The 24,857-nt window shown below is 46.4% G+C and overlaps 1 protein-coding gene and 1 pseudogene across 1 annotated transcript in view; both read right to left on the bottom strand.

The window, feature by feature from the left end:
- Positions 1 to 1,708: 1,708 nt before the first annotated feature.
- On the bottom strand, positions 1,709 to 10,535 carry LOC118686445 (lysosomal alpha-glucosidase-like; annotated as a pseudogene).
- A 3,356-nt stretch (positions 10,536 to 13,891) lies between these two features.
- Positions 13,892 to 24,857, bottom strand: part of MMRN1 (multimerin 1) — a 37,095-nt gene continuing 26,129 nt past the window's right edge. Inside the window, 3 exon segments of the mRNA XM_036382743.1 lie at positions 13,892 to 14,316; positions 15,450 to 15,596; positions 19,814 to 21,793. Coding sequence (XP_036238636.1) covers positions 13,892 to 14,316; positions 15,450 to 15,596; positions 19,814 to 21,793 — 2,552 coding nt within the window.

Here is a 24,857-nt window from a genome sequence, read left to right as displayed (position 1 = left end):
CTGGAGGCTGAGCCCATGTGTCTGCTTGGAGGGCAGCACAGCAGCCCTGAAACAGCTTTGAGAGCTCACCAAATATCACCACTGGAGCGTCCCAGAACATGAAAAAGGTCCAGAATTAAAAGAGTTGTTTAAAAAATGTCAGCAGCTCCCTGTAGGAAGGATGGCTTTGCACTGGTCACTGTGACAAGGAACGGTTTTGTCCCACAGCCTGTGTGGGGTTGGGCTGGCTCTGTTCTGTGCATCTCGGTGTGGGACATGGGGACAGTCCATCCCCGTGCCCAGGGTGGGGCAGGTGGCTCCCACGGAGGGTACTGGTGTCACTGGGCTGGCACAGGACGTTCAGCCCAAACTGGTCTCGCTGGATGAGCCCGGTGCTCTCGGCAGTGCTCACGAAGGGCTCTGCCCTGCTGCCTCTCAGCTCTGCTGACCTGCACTGCTCTGGGACAGGGGAGGGGGAAGCAGAGTCAAAGCAAGGCTCATGTCCTGGCTCTGCCTGGGGCAGAGGCAATGCTCTTCCCAGGAGCGGGTTCAGAGCTGTGTTTGAGTTCAGGATGAGGCTGCTGTTGATCAGAGCCGGATGGTTGAGCTGCTGCTGAGCAGTGCTTCCAATAAGCCAAGGACTTCTCAGGCTCCCAGGCTGCCCGGGCAGCGAGGAGCTGGGAGGGGGCAGAGCCAGGAGAGCTGTCCCAGTGCCCAGAGGGATGTTGCAGAGCACAGGGCATGGTGCTGAAGGAAACCCTGGGGTGATTTGGCCGAGGGGTGAGGGCCACTGCTCAGGGGCTGGCTGGGCATTGCTCAGAGAGTGGTGAGCAAGCACCCTGTGCATCACTGGCTTTGGATATTCCTGTATGGTTATGTCTCGGTTTGGAAAGACAGGTGCCTGCTAAGGAAGGCAGGAGCCTCCCCTGAAATGGAGAATGTGAACCACCCCCCCCCCCCCTCCAAATTGCTATAAATTTTAAATTAAGGGGCTCTCAGGCAAAAAATATGGGAGCAGGAAATGAAAGTTCTTTAACAGGGAAGAAAATAAAAGATAAAATAAACAATGCAGTACACTAGAACAACACTGACAGAGTCAGAACCCAACCCGACACCCTGTGGGTCAGGGTGTTGGCAGCAGTCCAATTGGAAATGTGGCTGCAGTCCTCCTGAAGTATCAGGTGTGGTTCTGCTGGAGCAGGGATCCTGTAAAAAAAGGGGGTAGTCTTCCTCTGAAGATCCAGTGGAAGAAGAGGCAGCGGCTGTTCCTCTGGGAAATCCAGTGAAGAAGCTGTGCTAGTATTCTACAATCTCCAGAATATATCTGGGTAGCAATGCTTGGCTCCTCCCTTTGGGCAGAGCATCTCACAATGGGATGCTACAGTTCTTATCAGTCATAAGCAGATGTGGGGTAAAAATATGGGTGATTGGTGTTAGAAGTATTAACAGCATTGTGGGGCAAAAGCCAATAGGCTGAAAAACATTTATAAGGTATTGTAACCAGGAAATAGGGTGGCTTCTGACAGAATGGCATTGAGTTTTACATCTCTTATGTCTCACCCTTCATCAGGACTGATAATGGAATAAAATCTTTTAAAACATCTCTCTGTTGCCCCGTCTCTGAAAAGCTGGGAAAACCAGCTAAGGCAAGGGGAGAAGCTCACTTTTATTGGTGGCCAGGCAAGGAGAACCCCAGAAACTAGCACCCCAGCCACGATTCCATACTCTGTCACACAGAGGGGCACAAGGTCCAGCCCTGCAAGAGAGAGAAGCCAGGCTCAGCTGTGGCTGGTCCTGGTGGCACAGGGCACTCAGTGACAGTGCCAGCTCTGCAGGCACAGCTGGACTGCACCTGGGTCTTGAGGAATCCATTCCGTGCAGGTCGCTGGGGCAGCTTTGGTGGAGCTGCAGGTGGAGCTCTGGGTAGGAGCCCTTGGAAGGGCCCGCTACAAAGGACTCAGGCATCAGTGGGCAGCCACATGATGGGACACTAAAGAGACTGTGATGGGACACTGAGAGGCAGTGATGGAATGCTCAGAGACCTTGATGGGACACTCAGAGACCACCCCCAGACTTAAGCATGTCTGTGAGGGGTGAAAAAGATAAAAGCTCATAGGCTCCTTTGTTCTGGATCCCTTCTCAGAAATATCCAACTTGGGCTGTTATTCTGTTATTTAGTTACGGCACCATGATTAAGTTATTTCAAGGATCTGGATGTCTGAGAATCTGCTATGGGAAACCTGGGGTAGAGCCGGTGAGGAGACCTGGTCTGTGTGACTGGGGCAGGGGGAGCCGTGAAGGGGTCTCTGTCCCAGCTCAGGGGGGCGAGTGTGACCGCCGGAGTGGCTCCTGGATGGCTGGACTGGGGGAACTTCCTGTTGCCCACTGATGCCCTCACTCTTAACCTGCCAGAGCGTCCAGAAGATGCCAGCGTCGAACATGGGCACCACGGCCAGTGCCACTTTGGGGATGTAATTGAAGAGAGAGGTGAGGTACACCAGGGACAGCAGGACCAGGCACCTGCGGGAGAGGGACCCTGGGCCATGGGCCCCCCAACACCCAGAGGTCCCCGACACCCAGAGGTCCCTGATGCCCAGGGATCCCCAGCATGGGCAGCAGCCCAGGGGCAGGGCAGGGGCAGGGTCAGGGCTGGGCTGTACCTGTGATGAGCCCTCCTGTGGGGGTGCAGACCCCAAACCCACATGATGGGGAGGCTGGGGGCTGCTCCTGCCTGCTGCCCAAAGACCCCACCCAGGAGAACCACCCGCCCTGTCAGGGAGGAACACGAGCAAGCCCTGGCTTCCAGGACTGCACAGCAGGAAGGGAGGTGGCCCTCCACAGAAGGGAAGGTGGCCATTTGGACACATGCATAGCCCGGCCACCAAGGTGGGCTGCTGGGGACCAGGACACGAGCTCAGGGACCCGCTGGGGACAGCACAGCCTTCCACTCAGGATGTTGCAGAGATCTCTCACCACACAGCCCCAGCAAGTGCCCTGCTCCCCCTCTTGCTACCCACAGGCCAAAGCTGCCCGTGATAGGATATGAGGAGACGAAGGAGCCCAGGACATTGTTGACACCTGAAGAGACAAAGGAGAGAGGCTGGGGAGGCATTGCTGTGTTTGTGTTCCCATGTGCTCCCTTTGTGACTTTTTCCCACCTTCTGGCTGGGAGCTGGAGACAATGCCTGGGGACTGGAGACAATGCTCGGGGCTGCAGACAATGCCCACCCACCGCAAGAGTGACTCACCCTGCTCCGGAAATTCCTGAGCTGTGTTAGGAAAATTAATCTACAAACACTAGAGGTTTATGTCTAAAAAGGAGACTGAGTCCTTTTACTTTATTTGAATAAAGGGAGACGCCATGGGGTGTTCCCCTGGGATCTCTCAAATTTTTGAAGGACACAGCCTCTCTTTTTATTCTAATTTCCCGTCCGCATTTCCCTTCTCTTTCCCCATTGGCTGAGGTACTTGAGAGGTCCAGACTTCCTGATATGCCTGATACCAAAGACTTCCCTCTAATGTATAACCCTCCCTTTTAATTTTTAATTCCTATGGAATTTAGGGGTTTTTCTTCCCCGTTGTTTCTTTCATCTTTCAATGTCTAATTACATTTATCAGCAAACCTAAAGTTTATTTGTAAAAGCAAATATCTTTTTCCATTCATCAATCAGTGGAATCCTTCCCATTGTTTTTTATATCTCACAGAGCTAGTTTTATCTACCAGGAGACCCACAGCTTGTTTGTAAAGACAAATCTGCTATTCCTCTCAGCTGTGAGAGCATTTGAGGTAAGGGAGGGAAAGTTCAGTGGAGGCGGGACTGCCCAGATAAGGATATCAGGCAGCTCAGGGGCTGTGGGACACGTGGCAGTGCTGAGAGCCCTACCTCTCCCCTCCTGAGCAAGCAGTTCTTACCCAGAGCCAGCAGTTCCTGGTCAGGGTCCATCCTGTAACCTTTCTGCGAGGCTGAAAGGAGATGTTGGCGTGGCCTGAGGCTCCCACAGGCACCTGCCACGCACACGGAGCAGAACCAGCAGTGACTGGGACTGTGTGGGCCCTGTCCTGGCACCCCTTGGGCACAGGAGCACCCTGAGACAACACTCACATCCTGAGCAAATTTCAGCTGGGCACCCACAGGACCCCTCCTGCCGGCCCATGCTATGAGCTGGAGCCCAGTCCCCCCAGTGCCCCAAAAGGAACAGCACCTTCCTCAGCACCCTGAGTCCTTGCAGAGACCCCCTGAGAGCACAGGGCAGGGCCCTGACACAGCCCTGCCAAAAGCCTTGGAGATGGCAATGGTCTCCAGCAGCCCCATGAGCAGCACCAGGGCCAGCCCGACCCCCATGTCCTGGGAGGGAAGGATCCAGTCAGGGGGGCTGGGACCCAGCACAGGCAGGAGGGAGCAGAGCAGCCCCTGGGGAGCTGCCAGCGCCCACCTGCACCATGCTCTGGAAGGGGATGGTGCCATTGGGCGCTGACAGGGAGAAGCGTGGTGGCTGGAAGGCCAGCAGGCCCTGGGGGAGGCTGCCGCCAGTGACTTGGCTCCTGACAGCCTGGGCTTTCCCAGTTTCAGGCTCTGTCTTCCCTGACCCAAAGAGATGAGCCCCCAAGAGGGGACAGGGCAGGGGACAGCTGACATACCTGTGGCAGAGATCCACACAATCAGGTAGCTGATCCTGACAGCCAGTGGTTCTGTGGGGGCAGCTTGGGGCAGGTGGCCCTTCATGGCCTAGAGCCCTGTCAGAGGCTCTGATTTGGGTTAACCACAAAGGAAGTGTGGCAGCCAGCTGAGCCTCAGGTCCCTGCGAGGCCAGAGAGGGGCTGCAAACCACCCTCAACTTCCAAATTTGGAAACCCACCGTGCCAGAGAATCGCCCAGTGCTTCCTACAAGTGACCAAATCCCATGTCCTGGTTTTACTGGTGTCCTGGATGCCCCCAGCTGGTCACCAGGAGAGGGTGTGTTCAGCTTGATCTGCTCCAAGCAGGGCGCTCAGGGACCTAGCAGAACCACTGGCAGAGGGTCCTGGGACCCCTTTAGGGCTCCTTCCCCCCAGCACATGGCCCAGCCCAGCACTAAATATCCCAGCTGCACAGGGACACCATCCCCGGGGACCTTTCTGGCGCTCTCTGGGGCTGAGTTTCCTCCCACAAGGTGCTTGTCCCTGCTCTCACCCTTTTCCACCCCTCCAGACCTGACACTGACAATTCTGGACTTATAGTAGAGGTGGCCTTTGAGTCATAGAGAAATGCATGTGTATTGTACTTGAAGTATTGTATGTAAAAGCTGGTTCTGTAATTAAAAGAAAAGGGGAAAATATAGTAGAGGTGGCCTTTGAGTCATGGAAAAATGCATGTATTGTACCTGAATATCTGTATAGAGGCTTTTCCCTGGGAGGTCCCGCTTGTCCTTGATGGGCTGCAGCTGTGATATCCTTAACTGGGCTGCAGCTGTGACCAATGAAGATAACTGGGATAAAAGAGGGCGGGTTAGCCAGTCAGGGAGGGCCTTGGAGGAGCCCTGAACTAAGAAAGAATAATGTGCAGATGGAAGAGTCTGTGCTGTGACAATCTGCAGCCATGGGAACACACCAAGGAGGTATGGACTTTAGAACTCTGATAACAACAGTATGGGACTCCAGAAATAGAACAACAACAGTTTGGTGACCCCAATGTGATAGTTGGTAGAAAATAAGAGAGCCAAGAGCTGTGACAGCCCAGAGCTGTGAATAGTTGGTAGAAGATAAGAGAGCCAAGAGCTGTGACAGCCCAGAGCTGTGGATAGTTGGTAGAAGATAAGAGAGCCAAGAGCTGTGACAGCCCAGAGCTGTGGATAGTTGGTAGAAGATAAGAGAGCCAAGAGCTGTGACAGCCCAGAGCTGTGGATAGTTGGTAGAAGATAAGAGAGCCAAGAGCTGTGACAGCCCAGAGCTGTGGATAGTTGGTAGAAGATAAGAGAGCCAAGAGCTGTGACAGCCCAGAGCTGTGGATAGTTGGTAGAAGATAAGGCAGCCCAGAGCTGTGGATAGTTGGTAGAAGATAAGACAGCCAAGAGCTGCAAAAGAACATAGCCCTTGGGTCAAGGAGCTGTGAAAGAGTATGGCCTTTGAGCAAGGAGCTATGTGTGTTGTACATGGCCTTTGAGTCATGGGAAATGTATGTATTGTACTTGAATATCTGTACAACTGTTAACAAGTAAAAGAAAAGGGGAAAATATAGTAGAGGTGGCCTTTAAGTCATGGAAAAATGCATGTATTGTACCTGAATATCTGCATAGAGGCTTTGCCCTGGGAGGTCCCGGTTGTCCTTGATGGGCTGCAGCTGTGACCAATGAAGATAAAAGAGGATGGGTTAGCCAGTCAGGGAGAGCCTTGAAGGAGCCCTGAACTGAGAGAGAACAACATGCAGAAGAAGGAGTCTGTGCTGTGAAGATCTGCAGCCATAAGAACGCACCAAGGGGGTATGGACTTTAGAAACCTGATAACAACAGCAGTATGGGACTCGAGAGAAATAGAACAACAACATGGACTGGTTCTCCATCACCTACCCGGCTTACAGCATCTTTGGCACCAGGTGGGTGCAGCTCACTGGAAAGTCTCTCCTGCCAGCCCTGGAGTCGGAGCAGCTGTGGGCCACTGCCTTCAGCAGCCAGAGCCACCACGAAGTGACCATGTGCTACCCCATGCAAGCTATCCAGCACTGACAATTCCAACTACAAGATGTCCCTAGGACTTCTACGTCTTGCTCACCTTCCAGAACCTGCTGAACCACACCAGGGCGGGGCAGCTGACAAGACCCTGCAGCAGCACTACTGCTGGGAGCTCTTTGACTGCAGCCATGACCCCACAAGGCTCTGCCCTCTGCTGCCAACACCACCTGGCCCCAGAGCACTGAGGGATTTCCCTTTATTGAGCTGCCCCTCAATAAAGCCTCTGGAGGATAAGGCTCCATTTTCACCTGGAGCTGAGCACACCCCTGCAGCATCCCCCAGCTTGGAGGCAGCAGGACAGACCAAGGGCTGGAGGCACAGATGGTCCTGGCCTGCAGCCATCCCCCAAACACATCTGCAGGGGAGAGGTGGAGCTCAGAGCATCCCCTAGGCTCCTCCTGGCTTCCCCAGAGCCCTGGGCAAGGCTGGAACCCACTCCTGTACCTGGCACTAAGTGGGGATGCTCCAGGTTGTTGTTGGGGCAGCCATCCCAGGAGCCCTCCACAAAGTTGGACGGCTCATTCATGTTCTGGGCGGGAAGGAAAGGAGAGGGTGGCCTCGCTGCTGCACCAGGACCCAGCAGAGGTGCAAGGCAGGAGCCAGGACCAGCAGCTACAACAGGGCCACTCACAAGCCACATGCCATCGGAGGGCACTTGTTCGTGGAAGTCCTTCACTGTGTTGTGCCACCGCTCGTGAGTGTCTGGGTTGGCGAAGTTTGGGAAGGCTGTGGGTCCTAGCCAGACCTGCAGGAGGAAGAGCATTGTGGGAGCCCCCAGCCCCATACACCACCCCACCTTCCACCATGGCCTCCCAAAGTTTTCTCTCCCACTCTTGGGGTCCTGCTGTCACAGCCCCACTCGAGCCCTGTCCGTGGGCACCGGGGCTGCTCCCCACACGCACCTTCCCGATCAGGGGCCGCCCTGTGGTGTTTTGGATGAACACCCCTCGCTTCAGGCCCTTGTCATAGGGCTTGTAGGTGCTGGGGGGCCCCGAGGTGCTGGTCCCAGCATAATGGAAGGGCACTAAGCCAGGACTTTAGCAGCAACAGCAGGGAACAGCCAGCTCTGCCTTCATCACCACCCTGGGGCAGCTGGACCTGTGCCAGCCTGCCTGTGCAACTCACCACAATCATGATGTACCTCAGCCAATGGCTGTGGAAGTCCTGCACCATCTCCAGGTAGTACTTGAAGCTTTCCTTGTTGAAGGTGAAATACCTCTTGTCATCTGCATAATCCAGGTTGTTCCACTTCCATCCTGTGGATGGAGGCACCATGGCTTGGGCAGGAGCAGGGACCCCACATGCTGCTGTGGGACCCCCATCCCACAGGGCTCCCCCCAGCCCCCCACGGCCCCCAGGAGCAGCCTGGACCTACAGGGGGAAGCGGGCTGCTGTCATGTTGGCCACCACCTGCTGGGCGATGTCGGTGGAGGAGTAGCCCCAGAGGCACAGGTGGAAGCCCAGGCCCCAGTACAGGGGCACGAAGAGGAGCCCTGGAGGGCGGAGGGTAGGTGCTGGCAGGGATGGCCCAGCCTTGTGCCACCCCAGAGCCCTGCTGTGCCACGTGGCTCACAGCATCCTGGCTGTGGCTCAGTCATACCAACCACATCCAGGTACTGCCGCACCACACTCTTGGGGTTGGGGCCCAGGATGGTGTAGAAGTCCAGGATTCCCAACGTTGTGTGCCAGGTCAGGGTCAGGCTGGGCTGCAGGAGCATGTCTGGGGAAGCACAAGTGCCAGAGGAGGAAGCTGAGAACAGGGACAGGGCCAGGCCCATGCCTGGCACCCCCACGGGACTCACCCATTGCGTTGCTGTTCAGCAGAAGGACACTGGGCTGAGCCATTGTCCTCCATCACCAGGTAGAAAGGGTGGGAGCTGTAGAGATTGATGTGGGGCTGGAGTAGAGCTCAGTGTGGTGCCAGTGAGGCTCTGCTGGAGACCCCCACACCCACCCGACTGCCCCTCATCTCTGGTCAGGAGCACAGGCTTCAGGTGCAAACCCAGGGCTGTGCTCCCAAACTCTGTCAAGTCAGCCGAGCCCCACGCTGAGCCAGAGCCCTGCAAGCAGCTCCCAGCCAGCACAGAGCTCTAGGGAGACAAACCTGGGCCTGGGGACAAGGGTCCCATGGGTTTGTCCAGGGTTATGGCTGAAGCCCAGTGCTGAACCAGCTGACACATCTCCCCAGCCCCAGGAGAGGCCGCAGGGCCACCTCCAGGAGCACAGCTGAATCTGTCTCCTTTTCCCTCAGCCCCACTCTGTACTGTGGGTGCCATGTCCCAATTCCAGAGGATGACCCTGGTCCATGCTGTGTCAAGGAACAGCGGTGTCAGGTGCTCCCCCAGTCCCAAAATTAAATGGGAGGGCAGGGAGGTGGAGATCTGCAGGAACTGGTCTGTGAAGAAAAGGGGTGAGACGATAGTGTTCAGCCTGCGGAGAGAAAGGGAGACTTGGCCAACAGCTGGGAGGAAGGTACTGAGCTGGGGCCACTGGTGCTGGGCAGGGACATAGGTGCTCATCACCACGGCAAATAAAAACAAGTTTTGGCTGAGCTCTGGGATTCCTGGTTCCCTGCCCAGCCACTGAACTGCAGAGTGAATCAAAGTCAACCCTGACAGCCATCCCACTACTGTCACCAGTGTCCCAGATGAGCAGCAGCCTCCCTGCACCCATCCCGGCACTGTGGGGCCCTGCACGTTTCCAACCCGAATCCCTCGGGAGGCGAGGGACCACAAGGGCACTCACAGGACTCTGCTGCCGCCTGTGAGGTGTCCCCGGGTGGGCTGTGAGGCGTGGGGCTGCGGCAGAGAATTCAGAGACATCAGATAGAGCTGAGGATAATTCTTTATCTAAACAAGTCTGTCATTTTAGGATTTTGTTTTAGTTGTTCTTGACTTTGCTATTCACCATGCTAAATCTGTGTGAATGTGAGATATACTGATTTCCAGTGGCTCAAAAAACATTTAGAAAGCTTGTAGTATTTACAAAGGACTTCTGGGCACTTAAGATCATTTTTATGGCGTTGACCAGCTCCTGCAGATTTGAATGGCAAACTTTCTGGAAGTACTTGCTTAGTGTTTGTAAACAGCCATGGTCTGTTTTGTTTGCAATTTGCTTTTCCTAAGATAAGAATTTTCAGCAGCAGCCAGGGCAATCGGTGTTTTCAGAAACACTTTGGTTTGTTTACATGTACCATGTGAATGCAGAAGACTGTTCTCAGCTCACAGCCACCACAGATTTCTGAGGCTGGGGAAGCAGAGCAAGGAAGTTCATTACAAGGCAGTGTGTTGGTTGTAACGTGTCTGTAGCAACTTCAGCTAGGAAGCAGCTTGCTGGTAAAGCTGTCTTACCATGCACTCTTGACTGGAGTCCCATCTGAACAGAGTGTTTTACTTTATCTCTCCCTTGAGAACTCTCCTGCCATTGAGGCCATCATACAAAGGGGGAGAATGGCAGCCTTGCAAAGGGAAAATTACTGCAATGGAACTTCCATATATTTTAAAAAACAAAACCGTGATAAATATTTGTACTTCTTATAAAACGGTTAAAACTCTGATTCCACCAGGATGCTCTAGTAAGTACAATTCCACAACAATTAAAGAAGGTTTCCTTTTTCTGCTGTTGATAATGCTCTGGCATGGGAACAGGATGATTTGGCTCAGGCTTTCCAGCAGTCAGCTAAGGATAGGGAGAAGTATGGATTAATAAAATTAAAATGGAAAAAATCTAGATGTTGTCAATTCAGTGTGATACATCTCATGGCCTGAAGGGGTTAATGGAAGGCATGGAGCTGCCAGGCAATTGTTTCTGCAGCCAGGTAGCAGCCACCAGTGACAGACGTGCAAAGCCATGGTGCACACTTCTGTACTTTGGAAATGCCCAAACTGTTTGTGTGTTGTCTATTTTGTTTTGCACTCTCCTGCTCAGCCGCCCAATTGAGCTGCTGGGTAGAGTCAGTTTTGCAATTGCCTCAATGTACTTCTTATCCCACTGCCAAAGGTACTTCATCACCAGGTATGCACTGATTTTGATGGGATTTAGCTGCAGTGTTGCTCCTAAGAGCTGCTTTTACTCACTGCCTGAATTCATGGTCATAATGGTTTCTTTCCTGCTTGCTGCTAACGTTGATGTTATTATCACAGAGAAAAAAAATAATTTAACAAAAACATCCCAGATGTAAGGACAGCCAGCAATAGCCACGAGACTGACCCAGGCAGGCCTGGGTTAGCAGGGGAGCTTGGCACGAGCCGTGCTGGCTCTGCAGCTAGAAATGGCATGTGAGGAAAACCAGCTGCTGGTCTCAGTGTGGATCCCAAGCATTTGAGGGGCTGGGTTCAGCTGTAACTCACTTGGTATAGGTGAGGAAATGATAACACAAACTCTGGAGTAAATTGGATGGGCTTGTCAGAGCCAGAGCAGGCAAAGTGTTGCCATGGTTATTGAGCCACCCAAAGAAAGAGAACACTGTTCACTCTGAAGTACAAAGGCTCAAGATGGCTTTGGGGTCCCTCACAAGGGCTGTGGGCAGAGATGAGTGTTCAGATTTGCTGCCTGCTGGCGTTAGGGAATGCAAATCCAAACATGAAGATGAAAGCAGAGGGGTGACAATGTGCCTCAGGAACCACCTATCCTGGGTGATGCCTAAAAAGTTCTCCTGGGATTTCAGGCTGGTTGTTTCCTATTCTGCATAATGTGTAGGCTGACTGGTTTACCTGATCCTCACTTATTTTTCACTGGTTTGTGTTGTGAGTCCAGCCAGCTCAAGAACAGTCACAAGCCCATAAATAAGCTTCAGTGATTGATACAAAACTACCTTCACAGTGCACAATCTGCATTTTAGTTTTTAAAAATAGACAAAGTCAACTCTAACTAGTTTGAAGACATCTGAAGAAAGATTGGAGTGGATAGTTAAACAGTATAGAAAGGGGAGTATACATTTATTATAATTTTAAAGTGTTCCTTTTTCCCCATGTTTTAAAAAGGAAAATGAGAATTAGTTTCAATGCTATTTCTATTAGGGAAATTAGTCTTCTAAGTGTTACTCCTACATATGTGGTGTTAATCAGAATTTTTACTTAACCCCAATGAATCTGTTGCTTTGTGAGAGGAGGAAAAAAAAGGGGGTGAGAAAAGAGGAAAGAAAACCAGTACAATGACACAGAAATTACTTGACTGCTGGGGGAATATAGTGCCTGTGAAGATGAGGAGCCAGCTTGAAGGATTTAGAGGGAAGGGCTGCAAGGGCAAAGAAAGTCACATTAAAACAGAGATGCAGACTCTGGTGGGTCATTTTAATTTCATCTTGAGAGTAATTTTCATGCCATTTAGCCGTAACCACAGCAGGAATGAAGAGGACTAAGCACATTAAAATGACAGTGTCATACAAGGAGAGAGTGTGGCTTGTGTTCATTATATTTGATAACATTCAGTGATACAGCAGGCTGAGTTAATGCCATATCAAAGATTTGAGTATTTACAGGAAATTGTGGTATGCAACAGGAGGAAAAGTCTGTAGCACACTCATTCAGTGTCCATGGTACATTAGGAACCCATTAATTACAGAGAAGAAAGGATTTCTGGTCACAGAAAAACCTCAAAAAAAAAAAGTGGGCTGGGATTGAAAACTCTCATGAATTCTTAACTACTGTCCTTAACCACAAGCCATGATAAGATGTCCCCTGAAGTTGGAGGGAAGCTCTTGAGAGCTGCACATTTCTGCACTTCAGGGAGCCGGCGCCCAGAGGCACACACCCATGGACACCCTCCAGCACCTCTGCTTCTGGTGGGGAATGCTCATTTCTCTTTGGAACAACAGAATGTACACTTATGCATCTGAGGGAAGATATTGTGGATTGTCTTCTCCACATATGGCAGGGCAAGGATTCAGTCATTTCATGGACATTCATCTTAAGATCTTGTAAGGTACATTAAGTAATACCAAGAAGAGAGTTGACGATGCCCATGTGTTTTCAAGTAAAGTTCCTGATGGTGGGAAACAAAATAATTCAGGGAGCACCAAAACATCCTGTGCTTCAATAGATTGGCACAGATCATAGTTGGATATTTCTAGCTTTTAAGAAAAGGGAGTGAGACAAACACAGAGGCACAGAAAAACCTGGGCAAATACCATTAACAAAGGCAATAACCAGAAACAAACCTGGCCAGTCACACCAGGTCATAGGATATCAAGACACTGCAGCAGCCTGGGACTTTGCAAAGAATAAGAATAAAAACTTGAGGGTTTGTTTTTACAAGCAGTCAGGCATCAATTAAAAATATTTCTTTATTGGATTGGTGCTTGAAAAATCACAGGCAGACTGAAGCCAAGCTCATCTTGCCTCGGTAGTTAGTGAATATAATGAAACAAACAATATCATAGATTTATAGAATTCAAATTCAGAAAATACTTTGGTTATATAATTTTATCTTGTGTACTTTATAGGTCAAATGCTAAAATCTGTGTGAAGCCAATATGACAATGTTTGCTTAAAACATGTCACCCAAGCAAAATCCAGCTGAGGCTTAAATATTTCAAGCAGCAGAGAGAATCCACCAAAATCCATTATGGTGTTTATCCTATGACTAATTTAAAAGCTACAAATACTGTATTTCTAATCTGAGTGTATTCCACTTGGGGTTTTTTGCTGCCAGATTCAAAAAACCTAGTTTATCATCATACTGGTTACATAAAGAAATCATGAATCAATTGAATACTGCCATATCAAAGTATGCAGTGAATAATGGAAGGCAAAATGAAAAAGAAATATAATTTTTCCCAAACAGAATATATAGACACAATTATCAATTGATGCAATGAGCTAAGTAGTAAGCCAGCCTCTGAGTGATCAAAATCTATCCATCACTTTTGATTTGCAGTCAGGGTGTAAAGGAATGATCAAACTGAGCTTTCTCTTGAGAAGTGATTCTCAGCAATCTCGCGTAAGCATGTCCATGCAATGTCACACCAGAACAGCATCAGATTTGTGCTTCCCAGTCATATTGATATGAGGAAGATGCTTTGTTTTTCCCCATCTCCAACCTGTGGACTCCTTGAGGTTGGGCATGTGGCTACAACCAAAGAACATCTCGGAAGATCAGCCATTCCATTGGGAAGCTCAGCGCCCTTAAAGAAGCAAAGAATTTAAATGCAAAGCTAAATTCACCTGCAGGTTGCTTCATCTGACTAACAGCTCACTCTTAGCACTGATTAGGTACGATACAACAAGTAACCACTGAATGTAGTTACAGGTGGGTACTTGGCTGGTATAGAGCCAGTTGCCAGTCTGAGCCAGACTTCCTGACCGTAATTTAACTCTAATAAAGCATTTCCAGTAATGACTCTGTCCAAGGTGTACTTGCTGTTATTCATATTTTCAGCCTGAAAGGTGAGTTTGTCTATCCCATCAATGACCAGATAGCCAGAGGCACGTGGGCTGAAGGATTCAATGGTATATTCAAAAACATATACCCCCAGGTACGGAACATGGAACTTCCCAGTTGCTGGGGCAAACGAGGCGCCGTAGTTGACGTCCAGATTGTTAAATCTGATGGGTCCTGGAGTTGTCATTCCATATGTATGAGAAGCAAAAAAAGCCACCATAGGTGCATACCTGTATGATCCTTTTGAAAAATCTGGAAAGGAATAAAGAAAAATTTGAAGTGTTGTTACATTGTAGAAAGGCAACTTGGACCAGCCAGAAGACCAAACGCAGATTTTCTGATGTCACATCATCCTGTTCGTGGCTGAACTTGAGCAACTGAAACACAGTATTCCTGCATATACACAACTTGTCATATTATATAAAAAGTAATTTTCTTCACAATTAGAACTAGCTGTATCCACCAGAGAAAAATTTAGCAACAGCAAGGGAACCTGATGTTTGTCTATACTATGTTATCATTAAGGGAGCTTTCTTTCCACCTTACACTCCCTCCTAGTTTCCCCACTCCAGGATCTCCTCCATTGCTCATGTGAGTGAGCTGAAGCCAAGAATTGCAGCAGAAATCTTAGACAAACAGCAAGGAGGTTTAGCATTCTTGATGTTAAAGGAGGGAATAAAAGTATATGGTTTCTCTTCAAGCTGAGCCTGTACACTATCATTCCCTGCTTCTGTAAAAATGATTCCATTCACTATTCATATGCTGTCATGAGTAAAAATCGGCCAAATGTCTGCTGAAAGATGCATAAAATTCACATTTCATGTGGCCTGGGTGTAAATTATTTATTGTATTTATTATGCTGAACGAGTATAATTTTCACTTTTTTTTTTTTCCTTTTGTAATCTTTCAAGGGGCTGCATCCTTTGCTGATGAAAGTCAGAGGCAGGCCTAAAATGACTACTTGAGGGCCACAGTCCCACACGTTCTGGTAGCTATTGGTATTTATAGAACATTCATGGCTGCAGTGAAGATAGTATTTCCCAGTGATGCATTTTTACCTCCCCCTTCAAAATCCGTAACATCGCATTCAAATGCATCTACTGCACACCCTCCCACTCTGCACATTTCATCAGGGAGCTTTCCAGCTATTATCACAGGTCCCAAACCAATTTAATCCCATCATCTGGTCATATTAGGAAAAGAGATCACGAGTCACCCGTGGGGATTGATGTCTTTCTTGAGCACCAAAACACAGGACTCTGCTGCTGGAGTTGTCACTCATTAAAGCAAAACGTGAGACCTCTGACCAGCAAATGCTCTGTAACTAGGCCCTGGGGCAGAGGCCTGCACTGATCCTGGATTGCACTGCTAAATTCTGTACTTGCCAACACTCAGGGAATTGTCCTTCACCAGCTTCACGCTGCAGTTGACTCCTCCAAAGGGGTGGCGGCAGGCGCAGACAAAGCTCTGTCTGTCATTGACACAGGTGCCTCCGTTCTGGCACGGGGAGCTGGCACACGCTGAGAGCTGCCCTGGGAAAGAGAGGAGCAAACCCAACAGCCTCAGCTGTAATGTCACAGCAGGGACGCTTCCCAAGTAGGCGGTATTTTGGAAAGGCTCTTTGTCAATTCACAATTTCTGCTGAAGTTCTTGCTGAAGGCCAACTTTAGTTCCTGTCCAGCCTCCCTTTCCACCTGAACACAGCCTACCTGCAGCTATCCTCCAAGATATTCAAGATTACCTGCAAATTCTGAGCTCTGCTGGTCTCAGAGGGTCAGGCACATGCAGTAAGGAAGAAGGACCTCCAAAGAAGTTAGATCAGCTGCTCTTTCTGGACTGAACCATCTTATCCTTGGGTGTACCAGAAGAGATTCTGTACTGCTGCTGTACAGGTGGGACTGTCTTGTCTAGGACATTTTTCACCCAGGCACGTGACAAACAATGCAGGAGAGCCAGGCTCCTGCTGATGCAATGTCCTAAACGCTGTCCCAGCCGTTTCAAGTACTTGTCCATAAGTCCCTAATTCCAGTCTACCTATCAAGGTTGTTGTAGAAGTTTTGGACTGCAAGCAAGAAAAATGATACCAAACAGGTGGCTTTGCAGAGCACCCTCACTGAGGATGTCCTTGCCTCTGTTGCCAATTAGGGATGAGCTGGCCAAATTCAACTCAGCCAATACAGAGAAATCTGTCAGGCCAGTGCTGCTGAGTTCTGAGACAGCAATTACTGAGTGGAAATGAATAATGTGTTGTCATAGCAGTGTTTTGGGGGAAGAAAATTCAGGTCACATGAAAACAATAAATATTGCTATGAACACAAACCACACATTTTTGCTTTCTCTTGGTTTGGTCAAGTAAAAGTCAGATATTTTAGAAAACAACCCTTGCCTTTGCCAGGAGCTACCAGCAGAACTCTGGAAAGAGAACTCCACACAGTCCTGTTCTGGTAAATCTAGGTTGGTAGGTCAGAACTGAACAAGTCTTGCAGACAAGTACCTAGCTATTGCCAGGAAACTGCTGACCTGGATTTCACATCGATATTTCAGTCATTCCAGTGTTATCCTCCTTTTCCCAACCAGGTATTTCACAGACTGCTGCAAAAAGGCAAACTGTTTCTGTGAGATATTTTAGTTCAGTGAGCAGAATGCTGAGGCACATTATACAGTGACACTTGAATTTGCTCTGATATAGCATATGGATTTATAAACACAACAGTCATTCTTTCACAGAAAATAATGTCCATTCTGTAATGCCTGAAATAAAGCAATTTAGAACTGTCATGACTGGGTCACAGCACAGGCAACTGGACATGAGAAAATAATGGTTTGCTTCTCAGATAATTGTTTGCTACATCCTTCATTCCAGTTATTTTTCACTCACATTTACCAAGCACCCACAACATTTCTCTGATATTTACCAAGCAGTCACATATTTACCAAGTGCCAAAGGAAAGCAGAAAAGGAAGGAAAACAGCTGATTGTGCTGACTGTATCATACTCCCAAAATACAAAAGCTTCCTGTAAGAACACAGCAGCCTCTCTGCTAATTGGCCTCTACTTATCATAATCAAGAAGTAAACCCAAGAAACAGAAAAAAGATCACTAAGAGGAAATGATAATGATATTGAGTGGCATTTTGGAAGTCTGCTGTGGGGTGATTCTGCCTAAACTTAACCTTGGAGTTAATTAAAATTCAGACATAGCTTTATCTACATTAAATTAATCCTCCCTGTGAAACACTGCAACTGGGAAGCTCCTCCATTTGCTAGAATAGGAGAAGTTGTGTGGGGCTTGACTCAAATTAGGAGAGCAAGAGGCAAATTCTGCAGATCTCCACTGTGCCAATAATCTTCATGTAACTACGCTGCAATAGCATCTTCCTGCTGTCATTCCTGGCTGAGGCTGCTCCTCTGCCCAGTATTTTCTCTTTTCTGGCTGAAGAGTGTCCTGAGACACTCTGTCTGAATTATCTCCTTGGGGTAAAGATACCAGAGGGTTCAGATTAGGAACACATCTCCTACTAAAACAACTATTTTATTGTTGATTCATGTTTCACAACTCAGTAGTGCAGATGAGTAAAAGAGAGAGACTATAAATTCAAGGCTTAAATTGTCACTATTACTAGCAGAGGATAAAATGTAGTTGCTAATTACACTTGGTATGGTAGCAATGAGAAGAGCCAGTGAATGCTCAGTTTTGCTACTCTTTGGGAAGGCAGGCAGAAGCTCTTTTGGGAAATAGACTGCCAATGCTGTGCAAACAAATCTCAAACAAATAATGAAGCTCCCTCAGTATCTACAGGGTTTTTTTTAGAAGCAAAACAAATACTCAGCAATTTAATGGTCTCCTTATGGAAAAGATTGACTCCAGTAGTTCTAGGTGGTGTCCTAGAACTTGTGAGAAAAAGCTTTCATAGAGAAGGAAAATCCACCCAGGCAGAAGATGGATATTTGCTAATTAAGGTAATGGTCTTGCTTCTTTAACTTACAGAAATATAATGTATGGCTTTGCTAGGCATGAAATTGGTTAAGTACAAAATCTCATTACCAATGGAAAAGTCAGCATCAACATTGCTATGTAGAAACCTCATAGAAAAATAAGGCTTCTCCACATCTGCAAAGAACTTCACTTTCTGCCAGTGAGCATATATCCAATGCTATCAAGCAAGTTATTTGTTAAAATTGAGTATAAACAATAAATGGGAAAGACATGAATTCATCAATATGGAGTGAAAACCAGAGCAGGTGGCACCTTCCCATGTTCCAGGCAGGTAGCACTAGTGATACTTTCCAACAAAGCACGTGCTGTGGGAAGGCTCAAAGACATCTCTCATTTTCTCTTCATTTCAATTTTGAACAAAGATTTTGAATTTCCATCCTGTGCTGTTCCAGTAACAGACATCAACCAAAAAGGACTTGAGGAAGAATTGCAATTTTGTATAACAAAATATTCAAATTACTTTGTGCATTTTTAAGCGTGTTTGCCTCCTCTAGTAGCTGTGTCCTTGCTCTAACTGAAAAGATAACCAAGGACTGAAGTCCTTCAATAGGGATGGCTTTCTTCAGAAACCAAGCTACTCATGGGATTATGGCTTTAAAAAGGATCCTTTCCATTGATCACTGAGAAATGCCGTCCCTAGGACAGGAAGAGATGAAGAATTGAAGTGGAAAGGAAGGAAAAAAGCATGGAAAGGGAAAAGGAAATTGCCCATGGCCTTAGGACATGAACAAGAGTAATAGCTCTTACCACCTCTACATCTGCTTGCAATAGGGACCAAGTACTGGTTTAGAAATGTTCTTAAGTTAGGAGCATTTTACAGAAAACATTCGGGTCTGGATCTTCAAGAATGTCTGGACAGTATTCTGAGTCTGGTATTAAGAAATCTTAATTTTAATGTGAATTAGAATCATCTCAGTATTTTGAGTCACTCATCCACTCTTCAGTTGCTGTATTGTGCCAGAAGTTATATTTCCCTAAAACATTATCTTGTGCTTGTGATTTTCACTCAAGCGTGATTGCAGAAGTCACAACTCAAGAGTTTGTACTTCTGTGAATTCATTCATAACTCATTTCACATGATGGCATTGGAATTTAAGTTCAGAAGCAGATCACACTCAAAATTTCGTTTTTAAGAATGGCAGCTCCTGCTTAGCTGAGCTGCTCTCCAGGTGGACTGGAGCCAAATTTACTTGATTGGCTGGATTCCTGCTTTTTCAGGAACACACTGCTGTAAGTGTAACTGCCCTTCTCAATCAAGTCCTGAAGGAGCCAGCAAAAGCCTCATTACAGTAATTTTTGTTCACTTGCTTCAGGTTTTTGATACCTATCATCCCTGCTGACACTGCAAAGTACAGATGCAACTCCATATTTCTCTCCCAGCTTGCATACATTTTTTTCTACTGAAATTGTTAACTGAGATGCAGGCATAAAATTCTGGTTCTTTAGGTTTTGTCTAAACTGTCAGTAACTTTTCAAAGGTCAGGTTCTCAGCTGAGTGTATGTGCATGTGTCTATATCTTAAACTGATTAGATGGGAACGTATTAAGCAAAGTTAAATTGAGTGCAAAATCTCCTAAGCAAAATAAATTATATTGTAAGCAAGAAACTAATCCCAGGATCCTCTGAAACACTCTTTACAGCAGTCTTTAGACTTTTTATTTACACTCAGTCAATTTCTGCCCCTCTGTCATTATAACGGTTACATAATCTTTATAAAACATACCTGGATTTTTAGTAGAGTAAAATGCATTACCTGGATCTATTGCATTATCCGTGTTTCTCTGGCTTCGGCTTGCCAGGCTCATGGTGGCATTTCCTGCCACTTTTTTTGTTGGGGAGGGCTTCTTTATAACTGGTTTTGGCTGCTTCTGAAGTTTGGTGATGTTGTTCATTGCATTTATCATGAATATGTCAACATGCTGGGTTAAATTTGTCAAAATAGCTCCTGCTTTTACTTCAAGCACAGATTCAACGAGCTCCTTGAGGCCTCTCTGCAGCAGGGGGATATCTGGCTGAGCCAATTTAATTAGCACAGGTAGGCTTGCATTCAGTTTCTGGATGCTGTTGTTGGTGTCCTGGCACAGCCCCCAGGCCTCATGAGCAGTCTTGTTCACAAGTGGAATTATGTTTGAGAAACGGATGGACTTGGCTTCCAGGGCCTTGATCCTGGAACTCAGTGCCTGGAGCTGAAGGGAGACCACCTGTTCTTTCTCTGTTGAGGCAGCTTTGCTTTTTTTTAGTGAGACACAGTTGTTTGCCAAAAACTTGGAAATTTTTGACTCCACATTCAGAAGGCGAACCTCATGGTCCTTTGAACCCTCCACAGAGTCAAACAGTTTTTCTTCCAGGTGGCTGATATCCTGTTGCTGCTTTTCCACTTTTGATGAGGTATCATTTAAAATATGGAAAACTCTACTGAAATTGTGGAGGATACTTTTGTCAGACTCCTTGTTGGGAAGATCAGAAAGAGATAGCGCTACCTGTGAAGTAATTTTGTATCTCTTGTTATAAAGCAGCGACTGGAGGGATTCATTCAACTGTTGGAACTGGGGAATAAAGGCCAGGAGGCTGTCCAGTTCCTCAGCTCTGCCACAGCAAACTTCAGTCTCATTTCTTAGAGCATGTAGCATGTCTTTCAGTACATAATTATCTTGAATAGAATCTATAGCACTATTTACTACTATCATGGTCTTGTTTAATCCGTCCTCTATTTCCATGGAGCATTCATGAACACGACTCTCAAACAGTTCCTGATAAGCCTGAGACTCATTTTTAAGTCCTTCCTGAGTTTTGGAAAGTTCCTTCATTGCAGAATTCATTCTGTTAATGACAACAGTGAGGTTTTCAAGTTTCTCTTTCAATTCTTTAGTTTGGATTTGTTGCTCATACTCTGAAGTTAGACTGAAAGGTACTCCTTGTTCAATCAAGGGTTGCAGGATCTCCATATCATAGCACAAGTCATTAATTTGCTCATTCATTCTGTCCATCTTATTGCCCAATGGAAGGAACACATCAGAGAGACTCTTGTTTAGAACAATCACACTCTCTTGGACTGCTGCCAGCTGTGCTTGGAAATCTGTCCTGCTCTCTGACAACATGTCATCACAGACCCCCAGAACAGAGTCCCTCTGAATTTCCAGTGCAACACTGAGATTGCTGATCTTGCTATCTTGCACTCTTAAGTCATCATAGATCTCCAGCACCATCATGCCTTGTCTCTTTACTTTCTCACGCAGTGTGATCATGTACTCTGTAACATTGTACTCTGTGACTTGATCTGCTGGGGGGAGGTTTTGTCTTGAAGACCGTTCAGCTGATAACAGTTGTTCATGAGCATCTCTCATTTCAGAGAGGGTCTTATTTAAAGATTGATAATAAATTACACTTCTTGACTGTTGGTGCTCCAAGTTCACTTCCAAGGACTTCTGCTTTTCTTGTAAAGCTTTCACAGGCTTCTCACAAGTGAGGGCCATTTCCTCTCTTATCTGCACCATATGACTCTTCAGCTCCAGAATGTCAAGCTCTGTTGGCCCACTATCTTTCTCCTGAGCAAATTTATTTTGGGTCTCATTCAGGTGCTTGAATAGTTCTTTTGTATTTTCAAGGTCACCTGACATGCTAGACATAGTCTTGAAAATCTGAGCCATGCTCTCTTGCATTTCACCTTGAAGTACTTGAAAGTGTTCTCTGATTGTGTCTTTGATTAAGTCATTGATACTTCTGGATTTGAGACCTTTGGGGGAAAGGAGAAATATGGAAACAATCAAATCAACTATGTTACTAACATTGAAGTTTTCCCCACAATGTGAGCAAACACAGCGCTGCACAGAGGTGAAACACACATCCCTGCCCCAGTTTACCCACATATAGAGTGAAACGTACAGCTGAAGAATGTAGAGGATGCTTACAGTTTATATACAGCTACAGTGTTTGAGGATCCACCCCTGTTTCTACTGAAATCAGTGGGACTTTTGCTAGTATTTTGAAAGGACAAACTCAAACTCTACATGTAGTACCAGCTTTAACCTCTTACCTAAGATGTTTCTGAGCATTAAAAGGGGGAGATCTGTGTGCTTTTGTGGCTTGCTCCTAAAAAATGATGTGTCCTTTCTCCACTAGGGAACTAAGTTAAAAAAAAAAAATCTGCTTCATAAGATTATGGTCAAGAAATGAAAGCAGAGATTATTACCTTCCTACTGTATTGTACATGCTAGGTGATGATGCAACACACTATTGTGAGAAAGAAGCAAAATTTTAAAAATAACCTTATTGAATAGCTGAAGTTAGTAACACAACAACTGCTGAAAGATGCAGGCATTTTAAAGGTAGAAACTTTAAGTCTTGCATACAACTCCTTAAATAGCTCTTAGGAATTCCGATCCTGAAAAGCACCAGGCAGAAGTCAAGACAGCTATAAAAGAGTTCTGCATAACATATTTCAATCAATTAGAGCAGTAGTTCTGCTCTGGTATGAGAATAGAAGGAATTTTATTAATTTATTCTTCAAAGGTAGCTCGTCTGTCCAACTGAAACATTGAAGCATTCTTTGCTCAATTTTCATAAGCCCTGTGAACATTTGCAGCCAGACTGTGATATAATTATTAAACTCTTCAACCTCTATAATGCCTCAATGACCACAAGTTCTCTGATTAAAACTGTACTGATAAAGGCAGAAATTATCTGTTCCCCTCTTCCATTTTGATCTCAATTATTTCTACAGCCTGGAATTTATTTCTTCATCTTTAAAACACTGAGGCAGGTCTTCAAAACTTACTTGAAGGCACATTCTCAGCAAGTGCAGTAAAGCATCAGGAAATCAGATCCAAGTTTACTGGCCCAGCAAAGAGCCCCATCACAAATCTAGCATGAAGTTTCCTAAGAATTAAACTCTATTATTGTCACCTGAGGTCCCAAATGTCCCAGCAATTTTACATAAAGTATAATAAACAGCAGTGATAATACTGAGATTACCTTTATTATCTTCCTTTTAACTACCTAAAGAGCAAGTCAATGACTAGACAGATGTACAGTCTGTACATGAACATGCACATGTATGTGCACACTGAAGTACCTCAGAATAAAGGTGTACTGGCAGCTGAGAGGAAAAACCAAGATATGAACTAATGTAGAAAAAACATTCCAAGAGATCATTTGGTGAGGTTACTTACTGATGCTGAAAAGTGTTCTGTGCTCTAAGAGACACAATGAGCTGTGGAGAAAAATTTGACAGCTCTGGAAAGAACCAAGGTTACTCTAAACCTTCTGTGAGGAATCAACTATATTTGCTCATCTCAGCAACAAATCTTGATAACAGACTATTCATCTGTGAGAGACATTCCAGACGGTCTATAACAACCTTTTCTTTCTGTAACAGACACGAAGGTGCCAGCCTTACTCTCCAAGTGGAATTGCTGGAATAGCAATTCCAGCTCCATGCAGTTGGATAGTGAGTGTAGTATGGAGCTCAGCGCTGGTTTTCAGGTGTTCCCCTGACCAGGGGAGTGTGGAGGCTGCTAAACCAGACAGCTTTGGGTTTCTCTCTACCCTGCTTTCTAGCTAGGACAACTGGGTAGCTTGTAAACAAAGTGCAGCAGGAGCTGTGGGAGCCCACACAAAGACCTGACCCAAACTTGGTGACAATTGGGTATATTGTTAAGCTTGAGCTGCAAACACATGTGTGCACTCATGGATGTAACTCAATTTCTCTGTTGCTCATTTTGAAATAGAAAGGTCCAAGCTACCTGTGAACGTTAAAGATCTCTTGCACTTTTTATGAGATTATAAATTTTAATTTTAGTTTCCTGACTGAAAACCAAAGGGTGTAATTACTCTGTGTCAACATATATTCTCTTTGCAGTTTCAATTATTTGAAGAATAATGTGCAAAATAAATTTATGTACACAGGAGACTGAATTGAGGTTATATATGCAGCTGCAAATGACATTTCTGACTTGGAAGTGATTAACACTCCATTACTGAGTTCATTTTGAAAGGAGTGTACATTTTTATAATGAAGAGGAAAGGTGTATATTAAATATGGAATTAGAGGAAGAAGAAAATAATAGCAGGAAGCAGAGTTTTTAAATTAAAAAGAGCACAAAGTTATTTTCCCTAAGTAACAAATGGGAACAGCTTCCTGAATCCTGAAAGCAATTTTTAAATGCACAACAGGTTTCATTAACTAAACAGAGGAGCATATCAGTTACTCCAGTGAGTGTTGCCCTCTATCAGCACATGACATGTTTGTGTCACTGAAGTCATAGATGAAACCAAGAATTAAAGACTTTTTAAACTGTATTGAATTGTTTGACCTCGCTCCTAACAAACCCTGATACAAAGCTGGGCAGAATATTAGAACTTCTGTGATAAGAAAAAAGGCGATGTATGGATGTGAGAAAAGGACCTAGCACCAGAGGAAGAAAATGGAAAAGTAGGTGAAGAAGTAAAATGCCTGACTAGCATAAAGCAACTACAACCTTAACTGTGCTTTAAAAGAGGGTTGCTTCAGGATGGCAATGGTACTGGGAAAGTTGTGGTTTGCTTCAGGTGAGCTTCTAAGAGTAATTTTTAGCAAGGTGGAATGTTCAGTGCTGTTTATGCATTTGAGTACAACTGACTGATATTTCCTGGACAGAAACCGCAGTTGCCATTTGTCATTGCACATAGAAGCCACCATACACACTAACCTTTTCTTTCTCCCTTCCTTTGCTCATTTCTGCTCTTTACCTACGTAGAAGCCAAGAATAACCTGTGTTGGAATGCTCATAATTAGAGCCAAGGAATGTAGTTGATAGCAT

This window comes from Molothrus ater, chromosome 4 (genome assembly GCF_012460135.2).
Source record: "Molothrus ater isolate BHLD 08-10-18 breed brown headed cowbird chromosome 4, BPBGC_Mater_1.1, whole genome shotgun sequence".
Taxonomy (NCBI): domain Eukaryota; kingdom Metazoa; phylum Chordata; class Aves; order Passeriformes; family Icteridae; genus Molothrus; species Molothrus ater.
The sequence above is the reverse complement of the archived record's forward strand: the minus strand, read 5'-3'. Positions and strand labels throughout refer to the sequence as shown.